General features: G+C 41.2%; 1 protein-coding gene across 1 annotated transcript; it reads right to left on the minus strand.

The window, feature by feature from the left end:
• LOC143861456 (uncharacterized) lies at positions 1-1,398 on the minus strand. The gene is made up of 2 exons (XM_077372386.1): positions 430-1,398; positions 1-288 (listed from the first exon to the last, which is right to left on the minus strand). The coding sequence occupies exons 1-2, from the start codon at positions 1,396-1,398 to the stop codon at positions 1-3; spliced, it is 1,257 nt and encodes a 418-aa protein (XP_077228501.1).
• Between the last annotated feature and the right edge of the window lie 24,451 nt (positions 1,399-25,849).

Below are 25,849 nucleotides of genomic sequence, written 5' to 3' on the forward strand. Positions count from 1 at the left end.
TCAGGGCCTTGCCCCTAGATGTTCTCCACAAATCCCTTCGTGCGTCTCTTGTAGGGCGTATGCGGCGTTGCTTGGCCGGAGGCACTTGAGGTATGGGAGGGTGTACGACCTTTTGTACAGGCTCTCACCATCGAGGGAAAACCGAGCTGCTCTCTGTTTCACTTTGCGGGCTTCCTTCTTTGTCTCGGGAAGCTTCCCACTGTGTAGATACTCGATGATTTCGTCCATCCAATAGGACTCGTGCTCAACCTGCATTACTTCAGGGACCTCATTTTCGATACTGGATTTCTGTAGAAACTCCATACATATACTTCCAAGAGTGGTGTATCCGGATGCGGCCAGCTTAGACAGCACATCAGCTTTTGTGTTTTCTGTTCTGGGGATTCTGATGACCTCAAAACTTTTGAACCTGCAGGCTAACTGGCTGACCTTGGAGAGGTATTTAATCATACGCTCGTCGCGGGCCTCATAGACCCCTTGAATCTGGTTTGCAACCAGCTGGGAGTCACAGTATGCTTTCAGCCTCTGGGCGCTGGTCTGGACTGCAAGATTCATTCCGGCGAGGAGGGCTTCATACTCTGCCTCATTGTTGGATACGCGAAATCCGAACCTCAGGGCGTAATCTATCGTGAAGTTGTCAGGCCCGGTGAGAATCAAGCCGGCTCCACAGCCACCCTTGTTCGAAGATCCGTCCTCGTACACTTCCCAGAGGGGTTCGGTGTTTGATGGATCCTGTTCTGCTGGTGCGGGAACAATTTCTGCTTCGGTCCGATCTCCTGTTCGCTCCTCAGTTGTGATTACCTTTCCCACAGCTGGGGTTTCGACAATTTCGGATTCGGTGCTCTGCTGGGGGATGGTGCATTCAGCCACAAAGTCTGCCAGCACTTGGGCCTTTATTGCTGGTCTAGGCATGTACTGGATATCGAATTCGTTCAGCTCCACGGCCCATTTCACGAGTCGTCCTGAGGTGTCCAGCCTATGGAGAACTTGCCTGAGCGGTTGATCGGTCAGGACTTTGATTGTGTGGGCTTGGAAATACGGCCTCAATTTCCTGGTTGCCATGATGAGGGCGTAGGCCAATTTCTCGACCCGCTGGTACCTGATCTCAGCATCATGGAGGACTTTGCTGACATAGTAGACCGGTTTTTTTTGGCTGTGCTCTTCACGAACCAGGATGGCCGCCAGAGCCATGGGGCTCACGGACAAGTACAGGAGCAGCTCCTCACCCGGTTCCGGCTTTGTCAGCAGCGGCGGAGAGGACAAGTACTGCTTCAACTCATCGAATGTGGTCTGGCACTCCTCTGTCCAGGGCGCAGTCTTGAGTCCTATGACGGCGTTGAAGAAGGGCAGGCACCTCTCTGCCAATTTTGAGATTAAGCGCCCCAGTGCAGCAACCATTCCTGTTAGCCGCTGCACTTCTCTGATGGTTTTTGGTGGAGTGAGCTCCACCACAGCCTTGATCTTCTCTGGATTGGCCTCTATTCCTCTTTGGCTTACCATAAACCCCAAGAACTTTTCCGAGCTGACGCCAAAAGTGCACTTGGTGGGGTTGAGCTTCATGTTATGCTCTCTTAGGACCTGAAATGTTTCTTTCAAGTCGGACACATGATCTTGTGCACTTTGGCTTTTGACCAGCATATCATCTACGTAGACTTCCAAGTTACGGCCGATCTGATTCTGGAAGAGCTTGTTCACGAGCCTTTGATACGTGGCCCCGACATTTTTTAGGCCGAATGGCATGATACGGTAGGAGTACGTCCCCTGATCCGTCACAAAGGAAGTCTTCGGTATATCTGATTCATACATTCTGATTTGGTTGTATCAGGAGAAGGCATCCATGAAGCTCAGTAATTCGTGACCTGCAGTGGCATCGATAAGCTGATCGATCTTTGGGAGCGGATAGCTGTCCTTGGGACAGGCTTTGTTCAGATCAGTGAAATCAACGCAGGTCCTCCATTTTCCATTTGCCTTCTTCACCAGGACCACGTTTGCCAGCCAGTCCGGGTATTGGATTACCCGATTGAAGTCAGCCTTTAAAAGCCTCTCCACTTCTTCTTTTATCGCCTGCCGCCTTTCGAGGGTGAAATGTCTCCTCTTTTGTTTCACCGGCCTGCATGTTGGGTCAACACCAAGTCTGTGCGTGCTGACCTTCGGGTCTATGCCGGGCATGTCAACGGGAGCCCATGCAAAGACGTCTGCATTGCCCTGAAGAAACTGGGTGAGGCTGTGTCGGGTGCTGCTGCTTAGAGAGGAGCCGATTTGAACGACTTTCTCGTTATCATCTTTGCACAAAGGGATGGAGATGAGGTCTTCGGCGGGCTGAGTCCCCTGGGCTTCATCCCTCAGATCTAGTAGTTCAATCCGCAGCGATTCCACCGCATTCTTGCCCTTGAGTGCCATTGCATAGCAATCCCTGGACTGTGGTTGGTCTCCCCGGACTTCTCCCACGCCGTTTGGCATTATGAACTTCATCTTCTGGTGATACGCTAAAGTGACGGCGCGGATCAAGTTCTGGCCGGGTCGTCCCAAGATAGCGTTATAGACCGAAGTGGCCCTCACTACCAGGAAGTTGACCATCGCGAAGGCTTGACAGGGTGGCTCTCCGACGAGGACTGGGAGTTCAATCTGTCTGCCACTTTCACGACCTCCCCCGAGAAACCGAACAGATCGGAGTTTACCGGCCTCAAACGATCGTCTCCGATCATCATTCTCTCGAAAGCATGATAGTAAAGGATATCGGCCGAACTCCCGTTGTCGACGAGGATTTTCCTCAGCTCCCAGTTCTCGACGAGCATTGTCAGGACTAGGGCGTCGTCGTGTGGCAGTATCAAGTTGTCGAGGTCCGCATCTGAAAAGGAGATCTCATTCTCTGTCTTCATCTTTTTACTACATGAGTGCACGGCGTTGACTCGGCGTGCGTATGCTTTTCGAGCAGCAGACGATGTGCCCCCAGCTGCCGGTCCGCCCATAATTGTGCCGATGACCCCCCTTGGCTAGGATCGCTGTGCCTCTGGTTGTGAACTGGATGGCAGAGGAGATTGGTTCTTCGCAAGGAGCGGCTGTGACCGTCGAGGGCTTTGGCCCTGGGGACTCTTTTCTCTGCGTTCTCTTCTATGGCCGTCACTTCGGACATACTTTTTCAAGTAGCCCCGGCCAATCAACAATTCGATTCCTTCCTTGAGCTGCCAGCATTCGTCTGTGTCGTGATCGTGGTCCCTGTGGAACCGACAGTACTTTGATTGGTCTCTCTTATTCCCTTTGGAGATCACTCTGGTCGGCCACTTTACGAACTCTTCTCCTCTGATTGCGGCCAATATGTGTCTCCGGGAGGTGTTGAGAGGGGTAAAGTTCTCTTCCCTCCTATGGAGGGACTTCTCTCTTCTAGGGGCCCTATCATCCCTATGCTGCTTGGTAGGGTTCTTGTCTTCAGAGGTTCTCCTCCGATTTGAGTCCAGGGCTGCCAGTGTCTCTTCAACCGCTATATATTCCTCCGCTCCGGCCATCAGATCTGCCAGGGAGTGCGGATTTTGGCGAGCTACTGATCGGTGGAAGTCGTTGGATCTAGTGCCTGCGAGGAGCGCGTTCATTGCGGCTGAGGGATCCAAATTCGGTACTTGGAGTGCCTCCCTGTTGAAACGGCTAACGAACACCTTCAGAGGTTCTTTGTCCTCCTGCCGCAAGGCCATCAAGGATGCGGTTGTTTTCCTTGGCCTACGGCTGCTCATGAAATGGCGAACCAGGTTGTCCCCAAAATCTTCAAAGTTGCTGATGGAGTTCGGTTTGATCCTGGAGTACCAGTCCCGGGCCGCACCAGTCAGTGTGGTCGGGAATGCTCTGCAGAGGAAGCCATTGGACGCGCCGTAGAGGAGCATCATCGTTCTGAACGTCTCCAAATGGTCCACAGGGTCAGAGGTCCTGTCATATTGCGGGACGGTTGGCATTTTAAACCCCCTGGGCGCTGGAGCGCTCATAACATCGTCGGTGAACGGCTTCCTGCTTGAGAATGGGTGGTCCATTTCCTCTATCCTCCGAAGCATCGGATCAGCTCTACGGTTTGGTAGGTCCAGCGATCTGTTTCTCTCCACTGACGGGCTCGGCGCAGAGCCGGACTGAATTTTCCTGACTCTTTCGATGAGGCCGGGATTTTTCTCACTGCGGGTGGTCTTCATGGGCTCGGTGCTTTCGTGCAGAGCGGGACCGCGACCTCCGGCGGCGGTGAGGCTCTGTATGGGCATGCCTGGCTGTGGAGTGATGGACTTGCCTTGAGTGGTGAGTCCGGTCTTCATCGTGGCGCACTGTCTCTCCCCTGTGGGCAATCGACCTTTCTTGTACAGGTCGTGGAACTTCTGGAGGATGTTGGGGAGGCGCTTGGAGTAGTTGTTGGTATTGACCGACGAGAGCCGTCATCTATTGAAAAAGAGCTTAAACTTGATCCGGAGTGGGCGTAGGATTGAGGTGTTCCGAACGAGCAGGGCTCTGTTCGGCTGTAGCAGAGGTAGCCACCACCTGTGAGGCGATTCGCTCACTCCGGGTCCTGTGAGGTAGCACGGCGCGGGTAGCCCGGGCAATTGGTACTCGAGCATTCCTCCGTCCTGCCATTTTTGTAAGGGGATTTGAACAGCTTCTAGTTCGTGGTCCCACGGATGGCACCAATCTGTTAGGCTTAAAATCCCTAACAGACACGACAGTGACGTCAGAACTGAGCTGGAGGATCCGAGGAGCCGAAGTGAATAAGCTGAGTCCTGCGCAAGAGCAAACGAGGTCAGAAAACCAACCCGGAGTCCTACTTCGGACAGGCCCTTCGACACTCAAGTTAGTATGAGCAGGAGTGCAGAGCGAGTTTTAAGAGTGGTGGCTGAGAAGTTATTATCCTTTTTTTCTCTTTTCGGTCTGAGCTCTGGAAGCCCTTTTATAGAGGGAAAACCTAGGGTGGTTGGATTACCTACCCCAGGATAGGTGTCGAGCTATTACTGGTTTATAATTACCTACACCGAGGTAATTACCAGACTGCCCCTGAGCTGACGCTGGGTTTATGGTGGGCCATCACGGGGCCACGTGTCGACAGCTAATTGGCTGCTGTTTTTATACCCCATCAGGTCTCAATTGTGAAAATATCATAATTCGATCTCTGCCATAGGCTCTATACCTCAAACTCAATATCAATATCAACCTCAGTATGAACAACCGGCTCTCCACTAGTGTCTGCAATAATGTTAGTATCAAGCTCGTCACCATCTGCATCATGCTCAAAATGATAGTCTAAACTCCCTCTCCGGGCGCGGCATAAGAGTCGACAATATCTGTCCTGGGTTGTGGAAGCAAGATTGCGCTAAAAACAAAACTTTTATCTATCCACCGACCGAAGCAAGATCCTAGTTATTAGATAAATCCATGGTGATAAATTGAGATATATAAGATGTGGGACCTTATCTTGAGGCGGGCGGCGGGATGAGACCCTGCGGCCTCTCGATCTCCACACGAGTTGGAGAGCTCCACAGTAGCTCTCTCAAAGTAGTGCCTTCACAGCATGAGCCTATGGCGTATGCGATACCACTTGATTCGGAGTAAGAACTCAAAACCAAGTCGTACCTGACTGGGTGTCTCCACACATATCCAAGAATATGGTAGGAAACTGAAAATAATAGAGTCGCCATCGAGGATTAAGGCCTGTAACCCATAAAGTACTCTGTGCAACGGATAACTAGAAAAGAAAGGGTCCATGCCTGGTTACGAGTGAGGAAGGTGTTAGGCACCCCACTCGCCCGAGAAAACTCGGTCTCTTATGCCATTTTTATTGTTTTTGAAGAATTTTGGGCGAAAAACATGTAATGAGAACTTACATCCCCGAGAAGAACAACATATATAAAGCATGCATGTGTAGACACCCCATTTTGACCGGACCCAAGTTCACGTTGCTTGTGTGAAGCCTCATTAAATCAGTGAGCTGGGGTCCCAAATTGAACCCTGGGGTAGCTTAAGGTCTCCCTTAGGTCTCCGTAAAATTTCTTCGAGATCCGAGCGCGTTTGCTCAGTGAACGAACCGAGAGAATGTGCGCAGTACAGACCAAAAGGAGGGTGATTCATCTGAAAAGGGGGTTGTCCAGATGAAATGGAGGGGGGTTAAAATATCATTTTTTTACACATAAGCCATGATGGGGGTGGATTAGCCCGTCTAAAATTGAGCCAATTTCGCGCGCCCAACACATTTGGTGCGCTCATCAAAATGGGGAGTGCTAATATCAGCAGCCAGCATATGTGAATAAAAAAAATCAAAAAAAAAGAAGAGAAGGGGGATCTCATTCTCGTTGAAACAGAGAGAAAAGCAGAGAGATAGAGAGACGGTGGAGAGCTCTGCCCATCCCCATCTTCTCCGGTGTCTTGCCGGAGATCCGGCCTCCCCGTCTTAGCCGTCCTCTTACATCACCTCCATCTACCCCATCGTCTCCGACCACTTTTCGCCCATTCACTATCACAACCACCATCAAGAACCTTCTCATCTTTGAAACCCAGATCCAACCCCCATTTGCAAAAGGATCCGGATTTTTCCTGAGAAAGAAAAACCGAGAGAGAGAGAGAGAGATTGCAGAGAGAAGGAGGGTTTTCTTCTCCTCCGGCAACGGTGCCGAAGCTCCGATCCCACTGAGAAATCTCAGATCTGAGATCTGAGATCTGAAGCAGAGAGGGAGGGAGAGAGAGAGAGAGAGAGAGAGAGAGAGAGAGAGAGAGAGAGAGGGAGAGAGATTGGAAAAGGGGATTTCCTTTTCCGGTCATCTTCTCCGGGAAGCCTCACCGGAACCCGACTCAGATCTTCATTTTTCCCAGCGAAATCTTGAAATCCGATGGATAATCTCTGGATCTACATATTTGATTCCTCTAACCCTCTTTATTTTTTCTTCTCTGATCAAATCGTATGATCATTCTCCGGCCGATCCAAGCGAATTCCGGCCAATCTTCCGATCATTTCCTCTGCTTATTTTTACCACCACCACCGGTCGGCACCACCTCCTTCTTCTTCCATTCGAAAACCCTTATAATCGAAGAGAAATCGGTTGCAGTTGAGTAGGAAAAAAGGGAGGAAGATGGGAAGCTTGGGGCGATTATCTAAAGTGGCTATCGTGGTTACGATTATAGCCATTCTCAGATCTGCGAGCAAGCAGTACAGATGGGAAACGGACGAGATTATGAAAATCTTTCAAGACTTGAAGGAGAGATTAGGGTTTTGGGCAATCCCTCTCTACATTCAATGCACATTCTCTCCCTCTCGTGGTGCCTGCCTTATGCCGTCTTCTTCGAGGGCGGAGCTTCCCTCTTCTTTGGCTTCTTTCCGGCCATGGCCTGTGTCTTCTTTGCCAAGATCTTAGGAGCTTCTCTCTCCTTCTGGATTGGAAACGTTGACGAGGATTCAAGGGAGGATACAAAGGTAAGAAGCAATCAGGAGAAGGTATTCTTTCTCTAATCCCCTTTTATTTTCCACTAATCGATGCTCTGAGTTCATTGTCTGTGGTGATGAATATCCTTTGATTCCTATCAGCATTTCTATGCGTAGATTTCCTTTTTGGGTTTTGAGAGGTTGATATTTTGAAGGGAATTTTGATATGTTTTCTTTGCCTATCGGTTTAATTTTAGTGGATCTTGGTTATGAGTGTGTTGATTTCAGAAATATCAATTATATGAAAATTGGCAGAGATTGTATCTTTTAGGTACTTGGTTGGAATGGAGCGAGGTTTTCCCTTTGCATCTTCAGTGAAAGATTTAGAAGTCCTTTCTTTTCGTGTCTGAAAATCCTAGTGATTAGTGGTTGCAAATTTGTGAATAGGAATTTCAGTTGTTAAGAGGGTAGAATCATGTTATTCTATTACAATTCCCCTTTGACAGATTACTTTCGAAAGTTTAAGGTATAAGTTTCAAGGTTATTAATTTCATCTCTATGACTGAATTTCAGAGACAGAGTCAGTTGATTTTTATGGTATAAGATATTACTAATATGTAATAGAGGCTTTGTTTCTTTTGTGGTTAGGCTGTCATTTTATCGTAGAGATACTTTTGATATGTAACAGAGGCTTTATTTACATTGTGCTATGGACTGTCATTTTCTATCATTGGCCTTGGCTGATATGATAGGCAAATAAAGGCTTTGTTTCTGTCATTTAGGCTATCATTTCTCATCATCGGGGTTGCTTGCTATAATATACAGCGGAGGAGTGGTATAATGATTAAAAGGCCAACCCCCATGCATACATGTTGCTGGTATTTTCATATATTAATCCTTTGATTGTGCATTGTTAGTTTTGGAGATTCACAAATACTTAGCATTGGGGATTGCTATGGATTGTGAATTATCACCGATGTTCATAGTACATTTCTAAAAGCATATCACTGATAATGGCATTTCAAATCGTAATTGATAATAGCACTATCAAATAAATGTTAGAAGTTATAATCATTTGTTGATTTAAGGAATTGATTTGGAAATTCCTTACTGGAGTAATAATTTTACTATACTAGTCATCGTTACCGGTAGAATTGTTAAAAGCTATATGACATATGATGGCCCATAATTCAGTCTCAGTTTTGTCCGCAGTTCAGCCCCTATTTGGAGACAAAGCCTTGTCTCATTTAGAGGGTTTTCTTTTTTTAGTAGGCTTACTCAGCCTTATATTAGAGCAACTCTTTAATGAGTCTTTGACTCATTCGTCATTTGGATGGTGTTATTAGAGAGTCTTTGACTCATTTATCCTTTTTAGTGTTATTATTAGAGAGTCCTTGACTCATGTGTCCTTTTAGGAGTATTATTAGAGGGTCTTTGACTCATTCGTCTTTGACGCTTTCGTCTCTTAGTTGGTATTATTAGAGTCTTTGACTCACTCGTTTTCTTAGTGTTATTGGAGAGTCTTTGACTCACTCGTCTCTTAGTTGGTATTATTAGAGAGTCTTTGACTCATTTGTCCTTATTAGGGAGTCTTTGACTCGGTTGTCCTGCTTAGCAGTGTTATTAGAGAGTCTTTGACTCATTTGTCTTTATTAGGGAGTTTTTGACTCATTCGTCCTTTGGATGGTGTTATTAGAGTCTTTGACTCATTTGTCTTTATTAAGGAGTTTTTGACTCATTCGTCCTTTGGATGGCATTGTTAGAGAGTCGTTGACTCCCTCGTCTTTCAGGTAGTGTTATTAAAGAGTCCCTGACTCATTTGGCCCCCCTCTTTAGTGTTATTATTTAGGAGTTTCTCCTTTAGAGTTGTCATTATTCCACTCTGATTAGAGACTAACTCAGTCTTATTAGAGCTTTGCTTGTTTGAGATCTTAGATTCGTTTTCTCTGTTCTTGGGACGCTTGTTTACGTGTTGTGGTTCGTCTCTTTGAGACGCTTGTTATTTGTTCGGGGTTTCCTCTTTTGATTTAGGGCTTTGCCCTAGTTTATGGTTATGCTTGCGTGTTCCCTTTGAGGGTGAAAATATTTTAAGATCTAAAAGCATTTGAAAAACATCAAAAATATTGAAATATCTTTAAAAATATCAAAAACATTTGAAAAACATTAAAAAACCTTAAATCAGCTAAAGTGTTGAGTTTTATAGCGTATTAGGAGAGTTCATTTTGAACTACGTTGGCTTGATCCTCTTCCACGAGGTACGTAGTGCAGCTTGGATCTATATCCCAAGTCCAGCCAAACTTTTTGTAAATAATGTTTTAAACCTTCTTCAAAAATCTTTTATACAACATGTTTTCGAAAAGCTCTTCCTCTAGAGTTAGGAGTTTCTCCTAGATAGAGAGTTTTAGAGTTAGGAGCTTCTTTTGATAGGTTGTTTGATTGTTTGTTTGTTGTGTGCTTGTTTTAGAGTTAGGGGTCTGTCCTAGAGTTATAGGAGCGCCTCCGTCCGGTCAGTCGGCGATCCATATCGCCGAGTGATGACTAGACGAGGATACGCTAGTCCACCCTTTATTTTCCTTAGGAAACACAGCCTAGTTACACATAGGTTGTAGGAACCACCTGCATTAGCTTAGGGCTAATCTGCATTTAGTTAGGGCATATAGGGTGTCCTAAAATCCATCATTCACTGGAATTTAAATAATCGTACAAGAAACTTTAAGAACTAGTCCGGTCTTTTAGATCGAGTCTAGGATAGAGGGCTAGGTGTCTTAGGCATCATAGCTTAGAATAGGCGCGAAGATCTACGTTGCCTTGATTCTCGTGGAGGCGGGGATACGTAGGCTTCTTTGGATGAATACCAGACCATCCGAAGACTCGGGCTAATCATTTAGAGTCTTAGGATTTGTTGTGTATTTATTGTATTTTTTTTATGTGTTTTCTTACTTTCTTGTACTGATCCTATACTTTTAGCTATAGCTTGCATGTGTTTGCACATCAGAACTTAGACACCCATTAGGCATGTCACTCATAACCTAGCTATGCTTAGGTGACACATCTTTCATTTTATTTTATGTGTGCTTATTATTTTATCCTCAGGAAATGCATGCTTAGGTAGACGACTCCTGAGAATTGTTCCCATTTCACATGATTTTTACCCAAACTTCTTTGGAGTTAATAATAAATGGCATAAGAGACCAAGTGCTTGCACTCAGACGAATTGGGGGTGCTCTCAGACCTTCTCCATTCGTAAACAGGCACGAACCCCTATATATTTCTAGTTATCCATTGCACAGAGGATTTGATTTTGAGGTTCCATGGCATATCCATGGATGGCGACTCTGAGTTTATTTTAGGTATGTCTGGGTTTCGAGCCTTGGCTCCGGATCAAGACATATCTCTTTCTTTTTATATCGCCACTCGTGCTATGCTATGAGGGTGGCATCCGTTTTGAGAGTTCCTTGGTAGAGCTCTCCTTCACATGTGGATGATCCAGAGGGTGTTAGGGACTAGTTCCCTCACTGCCATCCTCGAATCGGGGTCCACAGGCTGGCGACTCTACTGGGGAGTTTTCGAAACATTGCCTAACTCTTTAAAAATGCCATTTTTACTAACTTTGGAGGAATTTGGGTTAAAATCATTTTAAATGGGAACTCTATCGTTAGAATCCAGGGGCACCAGATAGGTGCATAATTAAAACAAGGGATTCACACACTGCACATCATATGTTATCATATTGTTTTCTTTACTTTTTTTTATTGTTTTTCATTATTCTTAGCTCTACGAAAATAGATACAGTGCGTGCCAGACTGGGAGTTCATTACCCTGACGGGACTGTTGTATCTATTTTCAAGCTATGCGCCGGTGCTGCAGCCGTAGACATTGGGCGTACTTTTATCTATAGCAGCCAATGAGCAATGAAGCATACTATGTATAACATGGGGCGTACTTGTATTATACATGTTAAGTATGTTTCATACGCATAGTACCCAATAGATTGAGTTCGGAGCCATACTTTGTTTTATATATTATGTATATACTTACTGACTTAGTAAAATCCACCTAGGAAGTACCCGTGTTTATATAAAGTATATTGCATTCATATAGGGTCGAACATGTGTTGCTTGTGGAACCTAGAGTTAGGAGCTTTGTCCCACTTGTAGACTAGGGTAGCTTATTTTACATGGCTACAATGCGGTCCTAGTACACTCATTGGTCTGTCTTGAGTCGAGACTTCCTTGACTCAGCTAGATTAGAATTAGGGCTGGTGCCCCTAGTTAGGATTTGTGTGTATGTGTATATACCTATATATACTGATTATGTACATTAGGGTTCTCCTCTTAGTTAGAGTTCCTTATTCAATTCAATCAGTTATATCCATTCCGAATTCATATATAGATCTAGTCAGTGGATTTTGACCGCCATTACCTTGGTCAAGTTTAGTCCTTGATCTGTTGATTATAGGGTTTGACCCATTGTTGTATATTCTCACCTTTGGTTAGTCCATCAGTTGATCACCTTTCTCTGGTAACCATTATTCATATACCTTTGATTGAGCTATGGGTATCCCTTGTATAGCTATTATGCTGCCGGATTTTATCCAGAATATTTCTTGAGCATGACCGCTATTTCTTAGGGTTAGGAAAACCATGAGTTTACCTTATCTATACTTTCTTATCTAGCGTCGTTATGCTGCCGGATTTTATCCAGAATATTTTTGAGCATGACCGTTATTTCTTAGAGTTAGTTAAACCATGAGTTTACCTTACTATGGGCTTTCTTGTTTAGCCTTTATGCTGTCGAATTTTTCGCAACACATTTTGAGCATGACTGCTACTCTTTATAGTCGGTTTACTTAGTCTGGACCTTGACCTCCTCGTATAGCTTTTATGTTGCTGGATTTTATCCAAAACATGTTGAGCATGATGGCTATCCTTTGGAGTCAGTCTACCTTGTCTTGATTCCCATGTATACATTACTCAGTAGGATTAGATCCTTACTTATTTACTCGTTGTGTCTTAGATCTGGTTGATGGCTCATTCGCTGTCCTTATGACCATGGTCTATCATTTCTGATCATATTGATCGTACAGTTGTTGATATCCTTCATTCAGATTTTAGATCTGGTCCTTGACCCTACTTTTGTCATTCTTATGGCCATGGTCTATTATCTGAGCCATTGATTTTTCCATTGATCCGTGTTTACCTATCATATATCTTTTACCTTTGGATCATATCAAAATCATTGATGCAAAAGTTTGATCTTACCTGTATTCTTTGAGTGCATGATCATTGCTGAGATCGAAACTTATTTTGATTAGGGATGTTTATCGTTCCTGACTCTTTCATTCCCAAAAGAAGAGCAGTTATACTCAAATGAGACTTAAGGGTGTGGATTGAGAATTCATTGAGACCCTGTTGATGTAGGTCATATTATCACTGTCTATTTTTCTTTAACCTCCATAGACAGTATTTCTTTGATTTTCAGAATAAAATACCCTTTGGTGTGTTTCAAGAGTACTCATATCTCTATTTGTTCAGAATCTTTATCCCATGACTATTGATTTAGTGTGTGTGCTTCCAAGTCAGCAGTCTGTGTTTAGCGAAAGACCATTCTTTCAAAAGACTGACCATATCCAAACTCATTTGACCCAGGCAGTCTATTACTTCTCCCACATTGTCAACATTAGCCTTTTGTTGCTTCATTTAACCTAGACCTTGTGGAGTTGCCTTTTTTTTGAGATTCCTACTCCGGGATCGAATTCTATAGCTATCATTGTCATGGAGGAAGGCCTGCTACTCGTGAATTTTCAGTGCCACTCTTTTGTTTATAAGAAAAAGAAAAAGAGTTCTTTTCTCAAAGTCTGTCTTTGATGAATAAATGCCAATTCTCATTTCGAAGTTGGCCAGTCAAGTTGTGTCGGTGTTAGACTTGTGTGTATTGAGTTTGTTAGAACATCATGTCAATCAGTCTTTTTCGTTTAGAGTCAGTGTTTAGTTGTTTGTTAAAATTCAATGTAGAGCCCATTGAGGTGTGTCAAAAATCATCAATGTACTTATAGTCTTCAATTCAATAAAATGGTTGATTTCGTATCTTTGATACTGTATGATTCACTCTTAGATCTAATGTTTAAATAACTAAAGACCCCCATCTTGGATGAGATTGCGACGAAATTCCCCTCGAGATCTGAAAAGGTCAAACGAGAGGAAGAGCGTTGAGCATAGCTACTTGAAGAAGAAATCGAAGCTATCGATAGTGATATCGAATCCGAAACTCGAGAATGATGGAGTGGCAAAATTTTATCTCCCGAGGAGCGCAAAGAATTGATAAACCTGTTTAGAGGGGTTTGAGGTAGTCTGCTTGATCCTATAAGGATAAACCAGGGGAATGCCCTGTCGTTGAGCAAAGCAAGACTTCATCTGCTTTAGACATCCAGTTGAAGAGTGAAATTTTAAAGAGATAAGTATCAGACGTCCTGTGGAGCTGATGAGATATTGAGAAGAATAAAGAGACAAGGAGTTGTGGAACCTTGAGCATAAATTTAAGATCTTCGAGATGGGAGTGGAGCATAGTGGTTGTAGCTTTGCCTGACATGCCGTCAGACTCCTAGAAATTTTTTTTTTAGTCTTTTTGAACCTTAAGCAAAAGAGCTTGTACATCAAATACATCAGGAGGCCATCCTTGGACGTTTGAGCTTTTATGGCCAAAATCCCAACATTTAAAAATCCTTCTATAAACCCTTTGGGCCAAAAGAAAAATTAAACAATTTCTTTTTAAATACATTATAAACCCGGGGCATTTATGCCCCCGAACTACGTCGGACCTGATCCCTATTTCTTCAGGGGTACGTAGGCAACTTGATTAATTCAGGTTCGGTCAAACCTTGGAATAAACTCCCTGTCAATTTTTTTGAAGCTAAATGCTAAACCATTCTTTGAAAAATCCCAAAGCGAACTACGCGGACCTGATCCTCCATTTTTGGGGTACGTAGGTAGTCTAGCTAGACCAGATTCGGTCCAAATCCTTAGAACCTTAGGTATTCAACCCTTTTGAACCCAAGCTCATCTAGAAAGTCCTTCTGGTGAAACAAGCAAAGGTTCGAGGCGAATGAAAAGAAAAACAGAAAGAAAAGAATGAGAGTCTGAAGACCCGCTAGGTTGAAAACCCGGAAGGGCGGCCTAGAGAAAGGTGAAAGTCATTTTTCTTGCTAAGTCAACAAGCAAAGGGATTGACTTATCAAAAAGTAAGGGTAGTGGTCTGCTGGATTGAAAACTTGAAGAGACAATCTAGTCAGAGGCAAATACTTCCCATGAAAAGTTGACTTGAATAGAAGCAGAAGGAGTTCCTCATGTACGTAGAATTCCCAAGTTTGAATACAAGCGAAAGTTGAGACAAGTGGTCTTTTAGACTGAAAACTTGGAAAGCAAAAGTTGAGACAAGTGGTCTTTTAGACTGAAAACTTGGAAATTAAAAGTTGTGACTTCTTTTGAAGAGGAGACTCGAAGAGACGGAGAAGCAACCTCTACACAGGGCAGGATCCTGGAATCCGAGTAGTCTCGACAAGACTTACTTTGATATCCTTTTAAACTAAGGCATTAAGACTGCGCAATCCGAAGGGGGTAATAACCTTGATGGATGTCCCGATGGAGGAAACTAGAGCCTCTTGACATGGTTTTTTTAGAGTACTCTAAGAGTGGCTAACCTTACCATAACAAAATAACACATTTTATGTAAGGGTGAATCAAAATTTAGTCAAGTCCCTTGAATATTGTAAGTCTTCCTTGAAAGAGTCCTCGGGAGTTTGTTCCTTGTTTATCATTATTTTCTTTTAGAATCAAAAGTGTTTGGCATTGGAGAGAATGGGTGTACACCTTCCGAAATGTAAAGAAAAATCTAGAGTAGATCCTGGTTTAAGAATCAAAGAAGGGCAAGAGATTTGTTATTCAGACATGCCTGTAACACCAAAGCCTCAAGCAATGAGCAAAATGAAGAATTCTTACGTTCAGCCTTTGTGGAGATGGTCTTACCACTATACCAAAGAAAGAACCCATGAAAACACAAATTTTTCCTACTTACCTTGGTTCTGCTTTCTTAAGACCTTGTCATGGAAGCACATCATACTAGGGGCATCTTTTATGACTTGCGTCATAAAAGATATTACACAATGATAACTGGGATATCTATTCTTAGCAAATAGAAACCAGAGAAGCCTGAGCATACTCTTTGAGTTGAATTCCTTGATCAAATTGTTCCTTCAGGAGTCAGTTTCAGAAACTTTAATTCCCAGCGGAGTATAGAATCTACTCATGTATCCTTTAAACCTCATCAGAATGCTTTTCACTTGTTAAAGAGAGTCAGCACCTGAAAATCTCATCAATCTACTTGAGTTTTGCTTTCAGCAAAGATCATGCGCTCCTAGTTATTCTCGGTAAGAGATAACTGGCCCATTAGTGAAATCAATCAAAGATGGTAAATTTTTCATTCATTTTGAAGGTTTTTAATAAGGATAGAAATTGATGGTTCCATGTTCCACAATTTGGTTTTTCTTCCATGGTTTTAGAAAGTTTTCAATAAAGGAAGAAATTACTATATTCTGTATTACACGGTTTGATCTTTTCTTTTATCATGTAAAAAAAAAACTCTTTGAGTGTTTGATTTTTGTTTGCTTTGACAAAGTTTTAATACGAAAATAAAAGAAAAAGAAGGATGAGTTACCGAACATGTGTTACACGGTTTGGTCTTTTTTTGAAAGGTTTTTAATGGAAGAACTCGCTGAACCTGTGTTACGCGGTTCGTTCTTTTCTTCGTTCGTTTTAAAAGGGGAAAATTATCAAACCTGTGTTACACGGTTTGGAATTTTCTTCGATCATTTTGAGGGTTTTAATAAGGGAAAATTTCCAATCCAGCGTTACACAGATTGGTCTTTCCTTCTTTCTCCCGGGTATTTAGTACCCTAATGATTAGTAATGTAATGTCAAGTAGTGACTTACCTAATCATCGTTCTGCAATGTACAGCTTCCTAACGTGTTAGGAGTCATGCATATCTGCGAAGAGGTTTGTATGGGACTATTTAGCAGGACATACGAATTTGGGTTTATGTGGAACTGTTTAACAGAACCGCGTGATCTGGAGTGATTTGCTACCTTGAAAGAGAGGAGTCAGAGTTACTCGGATAGTTAAACAGATTTATTTTCAGCAATGATCTGTATATCTATCGCCTGGCTTGAGACTTAGTCTCGCCTCGAGTATTAGAAGTTTGAGTTTAGCTCGAATATTCGAGTACCCTAATAAATGGTCGAATAAGTTTTAGACTGATCGACGAGATAAATTACCAAACCTGTGTTACACGGTTTGGTCTTTTTTTGAAAGATTTTAACAGAAATGGAAATTACCGAACTTGTGTTACACTGTTTGGTCTTTTTTTGAAAGATTTTAATAGAGATAGAAATTACCGAATTTGTGTAACACGGTTTGGTCTTTTTGAAAGATTTTAACAAAGATGGAAATTACCGAACCTGTGTTACACGGTTTAGTCTTTTTTTGAAAGATTTTAACAGAAATAGAAATTACCGAACTTGTGTTACACGGTTTGGTCTTTTTTTGAAAGATTTTAATAGAGATAGAAATTACCAAACCTGTGTTACACGGTTTGGTCTTTTTGAAAGATTTTAACAGAGATAGAAATTACCGAACCTGTGTTACACGGTTTGGTCTTTTTGAAAGAGTTTTAACAGAAATGAAAATTATCGAACTTGTGTAACACGGTTTGGTTCTTTTAAAAGATTTTAACAGAGATATAAATTACCGAACTTGTGTAACACAGTTTGGTCTTTTTGAAAGAGTTTTAACAGAAATGAAAATTACCGAACTTGTGTAACACGGTTTGGTTCTTTTGAAAGATTTTAACAGAGATATAAATTACCGAACTTGTGTAACACGGTTTGGTCTTTTTGAAAGGTTTTAACAGAGATGAACATTACCGAACCTGTGTTACCCGGTTTGGTCTTTTTTGAAAGGTTTTAATAGGGAAAATATTTCCAATCCTGTGTTACACGGATTGGTCTTTCCATCTTTCTCCCGGGTATTTAGTACCCTTGTGATTAGTAATGTAATGTCAAGTAGTGACTTACCTAATCATCGTTCCGCAATGTGCAGCTTCCTAATGTGTTAGGAGTCATGTGTATCTGCGAAGAGGTTTGTATGGGACTGTTTAGCAGGACATACGAATTTGGGTTTATGTGGAACTGTTTAACAGAACCGCGTGATCCGGAGTGATTCGCTACCTTGAAAGAGAGGAATCAGAGTTACTCGGATAGTTAAACAGATTTATTTTCAGCAATGATCTGTATATTTATCGCCAGACTTGAGACTTAGTTTCGCTTCGGTATTAGAAGTTTGAGTTTAGCTCAAATATTCGAATACCCTAATAAGTGGTCGAGTAAGTTTTAGACTGATCGACATGTTATAAAAAGAAAAACTCTATGAGTGTTTGGTTTTGAACTCATTTTGGATAATTTTCAATGCAGTGGTCTTTGGCCTATTTGATAGTTTCATAAATAAAATAAAAAAGCTTTTTGAGTATGTGGTTTTGAACTTGTTTTGGACGAGTTTCAATACATTGGTCTTTGGCCTATTTTGCAAGTTTCTAAAAAATTAAAAAAATGAAAACTCTTTGAGTAATTGAAGTGATCAGTTTGTTTGTTTGGTTTGTGCTCTTTGAGCAATTGTTGTGTTTACTTTGGCTTTGCCTGATAAAGAAAAATATAATGTGTGTTTGTGTTTTCTAATCGTTCGTTCATCTTTGTTAACTAGTTTAGATAGTTGAGTCATGAGTATTAGGGAGAGACTATCTCTTTGAGATGTCTTAGTTGCCGAGTTAAGAGTCGGTGAGAGCCTATCTCCCTATTGTTAGTAGAGTCTTACCTTTGTGAATGCCGTTCTTAGAACCAAAAATCCAAAATTTGCTTTGCTTTCGTGTCAGTCAAAATGTATCGTCTGTTCAGTTTTGCCATTCGCGTGACAAGCACGCTTTGCCAAAGAGGGGCATCTGTAGACACCCCATTTTGACCGGACCCAAGTTCACGTTGCTTGTGCGAAGCCTCATTAAATCAGTGAGCTGGGGTCCGAAATTGAACCCTGGGGTAGCTTAAGGTCTCCCTTAGGTCTCCGTAAAATTTCATCGAGATCCGAGCGCGTTTGCTCAGTGAACGAACCGAGAGAATGTGCGCAGTACAGACCAAAAGGAGGGTGTTTCATCTGAAAAGGGGGCTGTCCAGATGAAATGGAGGGGGTTAAAATATCATTTTTTTACACATAAGCCATGATGGGGGGTGGATTAGCCCGTCTAAAATCGAGCCAATTTCGCGCGCCCAACACATTTGGTGCGCTCATCAAAATGGGGAGTGCTAATATCAGCAGCCAGCATATGTGAATAAAAAAAAATCAAAAAAAAGAAGAGAAGGGGGATCTCATTCTCGTTGAAACAGAGAGAAAAGCAGAGAGAGAGAGACGGTGGAGAGAGCTCTGCCCATCCCCATCTTCTCCGGTGTCTCGCCGGAGATCCGGCCTCCCCGTCTTAGCCGTCCTCTTACATCACCTCCATCTACCCCATCGTCTCCGACCACTTTTCGCCCATTCACTATCACAACCACCATCAAGAACCTTCTCATCTTTGAAACCCAGATCCAACCCCCATTTGCAAAAGGATCGGGATTTTTCCTGAGAAAGAAAAACCGAGAGAGAGAGAGAGAGAGATTGCAGAGAGAGGGAGGGTTTTCTTCTCCTCCGGCAACGGTGCCGGAGCTCCGATCCCACTGAGAAATCTTAGATCTAAGATCTGAGATCTGAAGCAGAGAGGGAGAGAGAGAGAGAGAGAGAGAGAGAGAGAGAGAGAGAGAGAGGGAGGGAGGGAGAGAGATTGGAAAAGGGGATTTCCTTTTCCGGTCATCTTCTCCGGGAAGCCTCACCGGAACCCGACTCAGATCTTCATTTTTCCCAGCGAAATCTCGAAATCCGATGGATAATCTCTGGATCTACATATTTGATTCCTCTAACCCTCTTTATTTCTTCTTCTCTGATCAGATCGTATGATCATTCTCCGGCCGATCCAAGCGAATTCCGGCCAATCTTCCAATCATTTCCTCTGCTTATTTTTATCACCACCACCGGTCGGCACCACCTCCTTCTTCTTCCATTCGAAAACCCTTATAATCGAAGAGAAATCGGTTGCAGTTGAGTAGGAAAAAAGGGAGGAAGATGGGAAGCTTGGGGCGATTATCTAAAGTGGCTATCGTGGTTACGATTATAGCCATTCTCAGATCTGCAAGCAAGCAGTACAGATGGGAAACGGACGAGATTATGAAAATCTTTCAAGACTTGAAGGAGAGATTAGGGTTTTGGGCAATCCCTCTCTACATTCAATGCACATTCTCTCCCTCTCGTGGTGCCTGCCTTATGCCGTCTTCTTCGAGGGCGGAGCTTCCCTCTTCTTTGGCTTCTTTCCGGCCATGGCCTGTGTCTTCTTTGCCAAGATCTTAGGAGCTTCTCTCTCCTTCTGGATTGGAAACGTTGACGAGGATTCAAGGGAGGATACAAAGGTAAGAAGCAATCAGGAGAAGGTATTCTTTCTCTAATCCCCTTTTATTTTCCACTAATCGATGCTCTGAGTTCATTGTCTGTGGTGATGAATATCCTTTGATTCCTATCAGCATTTTTATGCGTAGATTTCCTTTTTGGGTTTTGAGAGGTTGATATTTTGAAGGGAATTTTGATATGTTTTCTTTGCTTATCGGTTTAATTTTAGTGGATCTTGGTTATGAGTGTGTTGATTTCAGAAATATCAATTATATGAAAATTGGCAGAGATTGTATCTTTTTTTTAATATTTTTTATCTTTTTGTATCTTTTAGATTTTTGTTGTTTTTGTATTTTTATTTTTGTAATTTTTAAGTATATTCACCATTTCAGCTAAAGGGAACCTATAAGACCACACCCTATGATCCACAGCTTAGCGGAGTGTCAACACTAGGAACAAAATTTCTAGAGCCTAAGAGGAATCCCTAAACAAGTGAACTAGAGTCCCTGAAATGCTATGATCCAAAGAAGGATAAACAGAATCTAATAAGACTGAGCTAGTCTTTAAAAAAGAGAGACACTGAATGACTCAAGCTAAAAGACAGACTCCTAAGATAAGTAATGACTCCTAGGCTAAAGGACTGACTCCTAAGCTAGTGACTCTATGAATGAGAGTGCTAATGAGATAGAGCATGTCTCCTAAGGAAGGGCTCCAAGTAATCTTATCATTGTCCCTGCAATGATAAATAAGGGATAACTACTTAGAAAGACTAAGTTAGTTTCTAACTAGTCATAAGGGTGTTCCACTTATGGGACTAGGATAGTCTCCTAGGGTTAACTTACTAATGAGATTAAGAAAGTCTCCTAAGAGTGGGCTCCATGTGTCCATATCATCGCCCTTTCTATGATAGAGGATCTAATTATTAGAGGTAAGTATCTAAAAAGACTAAGAAAGTCTTATAAAGGGAAGAAAAAAAAGGTGGGGATGCTATAGAGACTAAGCAAGTTCCCTAGGGATGGGCTCCATGTGTCCATATCAGAGCCCCAATCTGTAATTAACTCCCAACACCATTGATTCAAAGATAGATGACAAGATCTTTCTTTAATGATTGAACATAAATTATGTGTATTTGATCTTCAATTTGCATAACTCACATATCCATTCTGAAACTTTAGGAATTAGACAAATATCCAGCATTCAATCTTATTAGTTTTCCTTTATCTTTAACTGTATAATTATGGATTATCTTATTAAAATAATCATGTATAAGGGTTATCCAATACTACTGAGAAATAACAAACAATATAGTCATACCCTACATATTCAGAGTAATGCCATTATCAGTAGAATATAAGGATCTATTCGACAAAATACAAATATCAGAATTAATACATAATACAATTAAATATGATATTAATATCCAGCTAAGTGCAACAACCAATTTTTTTATTGCAAATGTCAAACTCAGTGCAAAAAAACAACATGCCATGGTGTTAATATCAAACTCATGATGGAAAATAACTAGTTCTGAAATAATTCCAAGCACTGTGTACTGTCTACTCCAAAAACCAACAAATGATATATCTATTATTACATTTGATTTTTGCAGTCATACCCCTATATTAAACAACATGGTAGGAAAGAGACTGGAAAAATAATAATAACATCAAACTACTCACTTACATTGCCCAACTATGTCCCGCAAAATATCTAAATGAGAATAAGGTTAGGGCAAACAACTAAACCATGATCTGTGTTGTCCCAAGTTTATCTCCCAAAGTTTAAGGAAAATCAAAATATGAGCAGAAAATATCCTCGAAATGAATGAACACGGGATAATTCATGCTTGAAACATGTAAGCTCGAGACAACAGAAGAGTTTTGAATATAATTTCCAGCAAATCCAAGAATTGGACAGTATTCTCATAGAATTCCATATGAAATTAATTTCTTGATTGAAATCTTATACCCCACAGCCATGACCCAGATAGAATATTTCTTGATGTATTGCCTCTAATCGTAATGCTTCAATTTAATTCAGGAGATAAAGACACAAGTAAGGATTCAATAAATTCAGCACATGCTCAATATGTAAGTTCGATTTTAAATCATTTTTTATATTATCTGAACCAACCTAAAGAAACGGAATTTAACTACATTCGTGCATACATGAAACTAAAGGCACTATCTATTAGAAATTTTTCATATAAACTGATGAAGTAGCCAAAGGATAATATTCAACCTATGAGTGAAAGAAATGATGATTTTCAGGACATTTAAATGCTCATAAAAGATACGCAAGCTTGATAAGAGTAATGCAAATACATATGAAACTCACATTACACTATTGTCAAAATAAATTAATCAAATCAGAGCCCATCCCTATGCATAATACTAATATTTCTCCACTTCCATCGCTAGCATTTATAACATAAATTCCCACACTTCTGATTATAATCAATTCCAACATGACCTAGCCAATATAATGGATCTATTAAAGTTCCAAGATCAAATTTCTAATTATAAGCACATTCTAAGTATCAACATATTCTGAGTATCAGCATATTCCAAGAGAGATCAAACACTTATTCCTAACACATCATACAAGGAACTAAATTGCTAAAATCAAAACAGGTTTATAGAGTCAATCAACAGATCTTCGCCACATTCCAAAAATAATTATCAATAGAATTAATAAGCTTGAAAAACCTTAAGATCCTCTCACATATTCCATGAGAAATTGACAACATAGACAAAGAAATCATGATTGAATACACGATCATACAAGGATATTCCTTGTTCAAACACTGATTCCTAACACATCATTCAAGGAACTAAATTGCTAAAATCAAAATAGGATTATAGAGTCAATCAACAGATCTTCACCACATTTCAAAAAGAATTATCAATAGAATTAATAAGATTGAAGTAAAACCTTAAGATCCTCTCATATATCCCTTGGAAAATTGACAACATAGACAAAGAAATCATAATAGAATACATGATCAAATTTTCAAAGTAATTGAAAAAAAAAATCATAACATAAGTAAATGATTAAATCCTTCATTATTATTCGAGAGGTAATTGATGTTATAATTGAATCAATGACATGACATCCTATTTCAAATTATTACATCTTAAGGAAAATCATAAAGAAAGATCATCAAGATTTCAAGTAGATCCAGAGATTCAACGAACGAATTTTCCATATCAATTATTAAAAAAAAGTTATAAAATCAACTTCTAATTCACTACTGTAAGCCCAATGGTTTCCACCTTGGCATTCCCATCTTATTTTGATGATTCCAATACACAAGTGATTTATGATCACTAATGTGTTTGATTGTCTAAGTTGTAGATCACATTGGGGCTAAGACAAGATTGCTTGGATTAAGGCTAAAAAAAAGTTCTCATTGGACCACATCATGAAGGCCAAAGACATCGAAGTCCAAGACAATTGAAGACTTGAAGAATCCATTGAAGATCAAAGTTATATTAGATTGTATTAAGATCCAATCCTAGTTTAGGATTTTGAAAGGCATAATTAAGTTAATCTCACACACCCTAAATATATAAAAGATTGTCCTTGTGGTGTTCCAACATCTTGGAACCCTCATAGCAATCCCATCTTGGTTGAGAATTGGAAGCCCAAAAACAAGAAGTGAAAATCTGCTCAACATAGGCTTCTCATAACTCCGAGAAATCCTCGGAGCTCCGAGATTTGGTCCAGTAGACATTTTTCATCTTCTGTTTGTATTCCCGGAACTCCGAGAGAAATTCTCGGAACTCCGAGAACACTAATAACGGTCAGATTTATATCCGTTGGTGTTTTTTCTAGAATTACCACTATGCCACTAAACGGTCATATTTGGGTTTTTCTATATATATGGGCATTTTAAACTTCAAGATAATCAATCCTAACACTCTAAAACTCCATTTGAACATCCAAAGAGTGAATCAAACTTGATTATGCCTCTCATCCTCTAAAGATTAGGATTTGGATCATAGGCTAAATTTGTACATCTTGTAAACCCCTGTGAGGGATTGTTTTTTGTTCTTTCCTTCTTATCAAGAACTTTGTATTGGGCGAATGTTCGGAGAAGCGTAGCCCACTCTCCGTGGTGGAGATTGCCACCAAGGTTAAAGGTAATCGGAATTTGTAATCGGCACCGATCTTCGCCGAAGTTAAGAAGATCACATAGTGAAGCCATCAACGAGTTTGGTTGGTGGAGTGGAGTAGACCTCGCGTTTGGAGGACCAAACCACTTTAAATCTCGGGTGCAATCTCTCTTACTCTTGCTCTTTATTTGCATTTGCACTTTAGATTTAACTTGTGTGCTTGAATTTCATTTGTGATCTCTTAATTTCCTATATTAGGTTTGAGTTTTCAAAAGAGTTAAAACTTGTTAGGAACCTAATTTTTCCCTCCTCATAAGTTGCCGTACTTGGGACCACCCTTGGATTTTCAACTACTACTTCACGGAAATCGTTGAGATGAAAACAACAGTGTTTAAACAAGAAATCAGCACATTCTGTGTTCTAAACAAGAAATTTACAAGAGAAATGATTACCTGATGAAGGTATTTGTTGGAGCTGTCGATGTACATCTTGATTGGACGACAGAAGCTTGAAAGTTGAAGAAGTTCACTGGAAAGAAGAATAAGCCTAGTGTAGACACCCCCACTTTGACCGAACCCCTATATCCTCCTTGTTTGATTACAAACTCTATCAAATCAAAGATTTAGGTCCCAAATTGTACCCTAAGCTAGGTTAGGGTCCCACCAAGGTCCCTACAAAATTTCGTTCAAATCCGAGCGTGTTTGCCCAGCGAACGAGTGAAACAATGTCGTAGTGCAAATACGTATAAGGGGGGTGAATGATCCTGGAAAGGGAAAAACCGGTTTGGAATAAGACATGTAAATTCATGCGCATATCAATATTTCGCGCGCCTTATCAACTTTCCGCGCGCCTTATCAAATGGGGTGCCAATATTAATTCCCAAAAATCACTATAAATACCAAGCTAAAGCTCGTTTTAAAAAAAAAATTTAATGTTTTCATTTGCAAATTTCAGAGAGAGAAAGTCTGAGAGAATTAGAGAGAGAGAGAGAGAGAGGATCTCGAGCATACAAACCTTAATCCAATCATCTTCTCCGGCCATCCTCTCCGTCCAAATCTGCCGGATTCCGGTCAAGCTCCGGCCATTCGTTCCTCTTTAAGCCAATTTGTTGTTCCTCCAATAAAGAGATTGTTGTCTTCTTTCAAGCCTCGAACCCCAAGTCTAACCCTAACCTCATTTTTTCCGGTAAGATCCCATCGGAATCCGGTCGGAATTTGACAATCCTACATTGATTCTGTTGGTCTTTTACTAGTCAATATCATCTTTTGATCTCCAATTAAAGATTTTCTTCTTTCCTTTCTCTTCAAGATCCGAAATTTTGAGAGGTTTTTCTTTGTTTAGGGTTTGTAAAACCTATAAAGGAGAGAAACTTAGATCTACAGCTCCATTATCTCCTATTAGCAGCCACTAAAAGTCCTAGCCACTTTATTTCACATTCAAAACCCTATTCAATTTAGGAAAATTTCATATTCAATTTCCATCACTTGCATATTCCATTTCCTTCGGCTTCTACCATTGGATCTTCATTTTAAGCTGAAAAATCGGAGATCTCGAGAAGGTTACAGAGCGAAGGTTTGTAGGTTCTGTAAAGCAGGAGGAGCAAAGGATCCAAAGTCAATCACCAGCCACTTTTCTTGCATTGATCTATAACTGTCATTGTAGCTGGATAATCATCCCTAGTCATGGTCATTTTCTTTTTTATCCAATACAGGTAATATTTTTCTTTTTCTTTTCTCTTTCAAGTTTTAGATATTAGTATCCTGTAATTATGATAATTGCACAAAATCTGATTGCT

This window comes from Tasmannia lanceolata, unplaced genomic scaffold, assembly GCF_043159265.1.
Source record: "Tasmannia lanceolata isolate RefF3 unplaced genomic scaffold, GAP_Taslan_0.1 ptg000037l, whole genome shotgun sequence".
In the NCBI taxonomy this organism is placed as follows: domain Eukaryota; kingdom Viridiplantae; phylum Streptophyta; class Magnoliopsida; order Canellales; family Winteraceae; genus Tasmannia; species Tasmannia lanceolata.